This window comes from Brassica oleracea, chromosome C3 (assembly GCF_000695525.1).
Source record: "Brassica oleracea var. oleracea cultivar TO1000 chromosome C3, BOL, whole genome shotgun sequence".
NCBI lineage: Eukaryota > Viridiplantae > Streptophyta > Magnoliopsida > Brassicales > Brassicaceae > Brassica > Brassica oleracea.
This window is the reverse complement of record NC_027750.1, coordinates 58,047,178-58,049,772: the sequence shown is the minus strand read 5'-3', so window position 1 is coordinate 58,049,772 and position 2,595 is coordinate 58,047,178. Positions and strand designations below refer to the sequence as shown.

The 2,595-nt window shown below is 37.7% G+C and overlaps 1 protein-coding gene across 1 annotated transcript; it reads left to right on the top strand.

Annotated features, from left to right (window-relative positions):
• Positions 1 to 956: 956 nt before the first annotated feature.
• Positions 957 to 2,123, top strand: LOC106331062 (uncharacterized mitochondrial protein AtMg00810-like). Its single transcript, XM_013769415.1, has 2 exons — positions 957 to 1,149; positions 1,231 to 2,123. The coding sequence occupies exons 1-2, from the start codon at positions 957 to 959 to the stop codon at positions 2,121 to 2,123; spliced, it is 1,086 nt and encodes a 361-aa protein (XP_013624869.1).
• The last annotated feature ends 472 nt before the right edge of the window (positions 2,124 to 2,595 follow it).

Below are 2,595 nucleotides of genomic sequence, written 5' to 3'. Positions count from 1 at the left end.
ATAAATCAGATGTTTTGACTGTTTTTCCAATATTTCTTAAACATGTCATGACTCAATATAACTCTGTTGTTAAAGCAATTCGTAGTGACAATGCACCAGAACTTGCATTTACAAAACTTCTTCAAGAACATGACATATTTCATCAATACTCGTGTGCTTATACTCCTCAACAGAACTCTTTTGTAGAGAAGAAGCATCAACACATTCTTAATGTTGCTAGGGCTTTGTTATTTCAATTTAACATACCGCTAGTATACTGGAGTGATTGCATCTGTACTGATGTCTTTCTTATTAATAGAACTCCTTCTGCTTTGTTGAATGATAAATCACCATGTGAGGTTCTTCTTACGAAAGCTCATGATTACTCATTTCTTAAAACATTTGGTTATCTGTGCAATTCGTCAATATTGCTTAAGGATAAAAACAAATTATCTGCTAGAGCTAATAGGTGTGTCTTCTTAGGTTATCCGAGTGGCTATAAAGGGTATAAGGTTTTGCATCTTGATTCTAATAACATCACAATTACTTGAAACATTTTTTTTCATGAAAATTCATTTCCATTTCTTGATTCATCTTTCTCTATTCCGCCTTATGTGGATTTCTTTGATAAAACTATCTTGCATGCACCTATCCATGTTTCCCTTGATTCTGTGGCTCCAACACCTATAATCCATAATGCCACGAATACACATAAAGAGACGGTTCCAGTGGCTACAGGGCAAGGGCGATTACTCAGTGACAGACCTAAGCGTCATACAAGAGCTCCTGGTTACTTATCTCAGTACCATTTTTCTCTTGCTCAGAGTAATCTTGCTCTTACCCCTTCACCATCATCTTCTCCTCCTGTTTCATATCATATTTCTTCTGTTTTAGCCTATGATAAACTTCAATCCCTTTATAAATTCTATGCTCTTTCATATTTCTCTGAGACAGAGCCAACATCTTTTAAGTATGCCATGTTATCTCCTAATTTTCGCAAAGCCACGATTGAAGAGTTGCAAGCTATGGGGGAAAATAAGACATGGACTGTTGAGCCTTTACCTCCTGGTAAAAATGTGGTTGGTTGTAAATGGGTTTATACCATTAAATACAACGCAGATGGCACAGTGGAGCGTTACAAAGCTCGCTTGGTGGCTAAGGGCTCACACAGCAAGAAGGAATAGATTTCAGTGATACATTCTCTCCGGTTGCAAAACTTACTAGTGTCAAAACTTCTTCTTGGTTTTGCAGCTATACAAGGATGGAGTATGTCTCAAATGGACGTCTCTAATGCGTTTTTTCATAGTGATCTTGATGAGGAAATCTTTATGAGTATTCCCGAGGGTTATGTACCCGCATCTGGTTCTATTCCTCCTAATCTAGTTTGTCGTCTTCATAAGTCGCTATATGGGTTGAAGCAAGCCTCACGTCAATGGTACCAATGTCTATATGCGGTCTTCTTATCTGATGTTTACACTCAATCTCCAGCAGGCAACACATTATTTGTCAAGCAACATGGTTATGTCTTCTCTGCTGCTCTTGTGTATGTGGATGATATAATGATCGTTGGCAATAATGATGCAGAAGTTGCTCTCTTCAAGAATACTCTTAGCTCGCGTTTCAAGATCAAAGACTTAGGACCATTACATTTCATCATTGGTTTGGAGATTGCTAGAACATCTGAAGGTATTTCTATCTCCCAACAGAAATACGCATTGAGTCTTCTCTCTGATGCTGGTCTTTTTGCCTGTAAGCCGAGTTCAGTACCTATGGATCCTTTGGTTAAGTTGAGTAAGGACTATGGTACTAAGCTTCAGGATCCGACTAGCTATCATTCTCTGATTGGTCGTCTTCTCTATTTGACGATCACTTGTCTTGTCATCACATTTATGGTGCATTGTCTCAGTCAATTCATGGCATCTCCTACAGATGTTCATCTTGAAGCTGCTCATAAGATTCTTCGATACATCAAGAATAATCCGGGACAAGGACTCTTCTGCTCTGCTTCTTTTCGACTGTATCTCAATGCATTTACTGATGCTAATTGGGCAGTATGTCCTGATAGTGGACGCTCTCTTACTGGTTATTGTGTCTACCTTGGCAACTCTTTGATTACTGATGTTAGGAGATTTCAAGGCTCCTAAGACAAATGTTGTAGTATAGTGAATGTCGAACCACTTCTGAGGGATATCAAAGCACTGAGAATGCAAGTACTCACTTAATCTAAGTGCAACCAATGATTTAGATGGGTTTTAAACTACTACTAATACTAAAAAGCAATTACAGAATGATACTTTCTTAACTAAGGAAAAGAGAACTCATGGGCATAGGGATTAGACCTTAGGTGATCAAGTTTCGAACTAAGGATGGCAAACGATAAATCAAACTATCAACCTTAAGCTTAGACACAATCTTAAACAAACTCTATGTCTAGATGAATGTTCATTTACTAACATACCTCAAACATCAAATGTCTTTGGTTGAATAATATGAAAGCAATCATTACTAACAAGTCTATTGGCTATCTTAACACCTTTAACAACAAATGTCTTTGGTAAAGTATGTTAAAAGCTTAGGAGAGTTGTCTCAGGCATTTCATCAAACACCTTGTGGGTG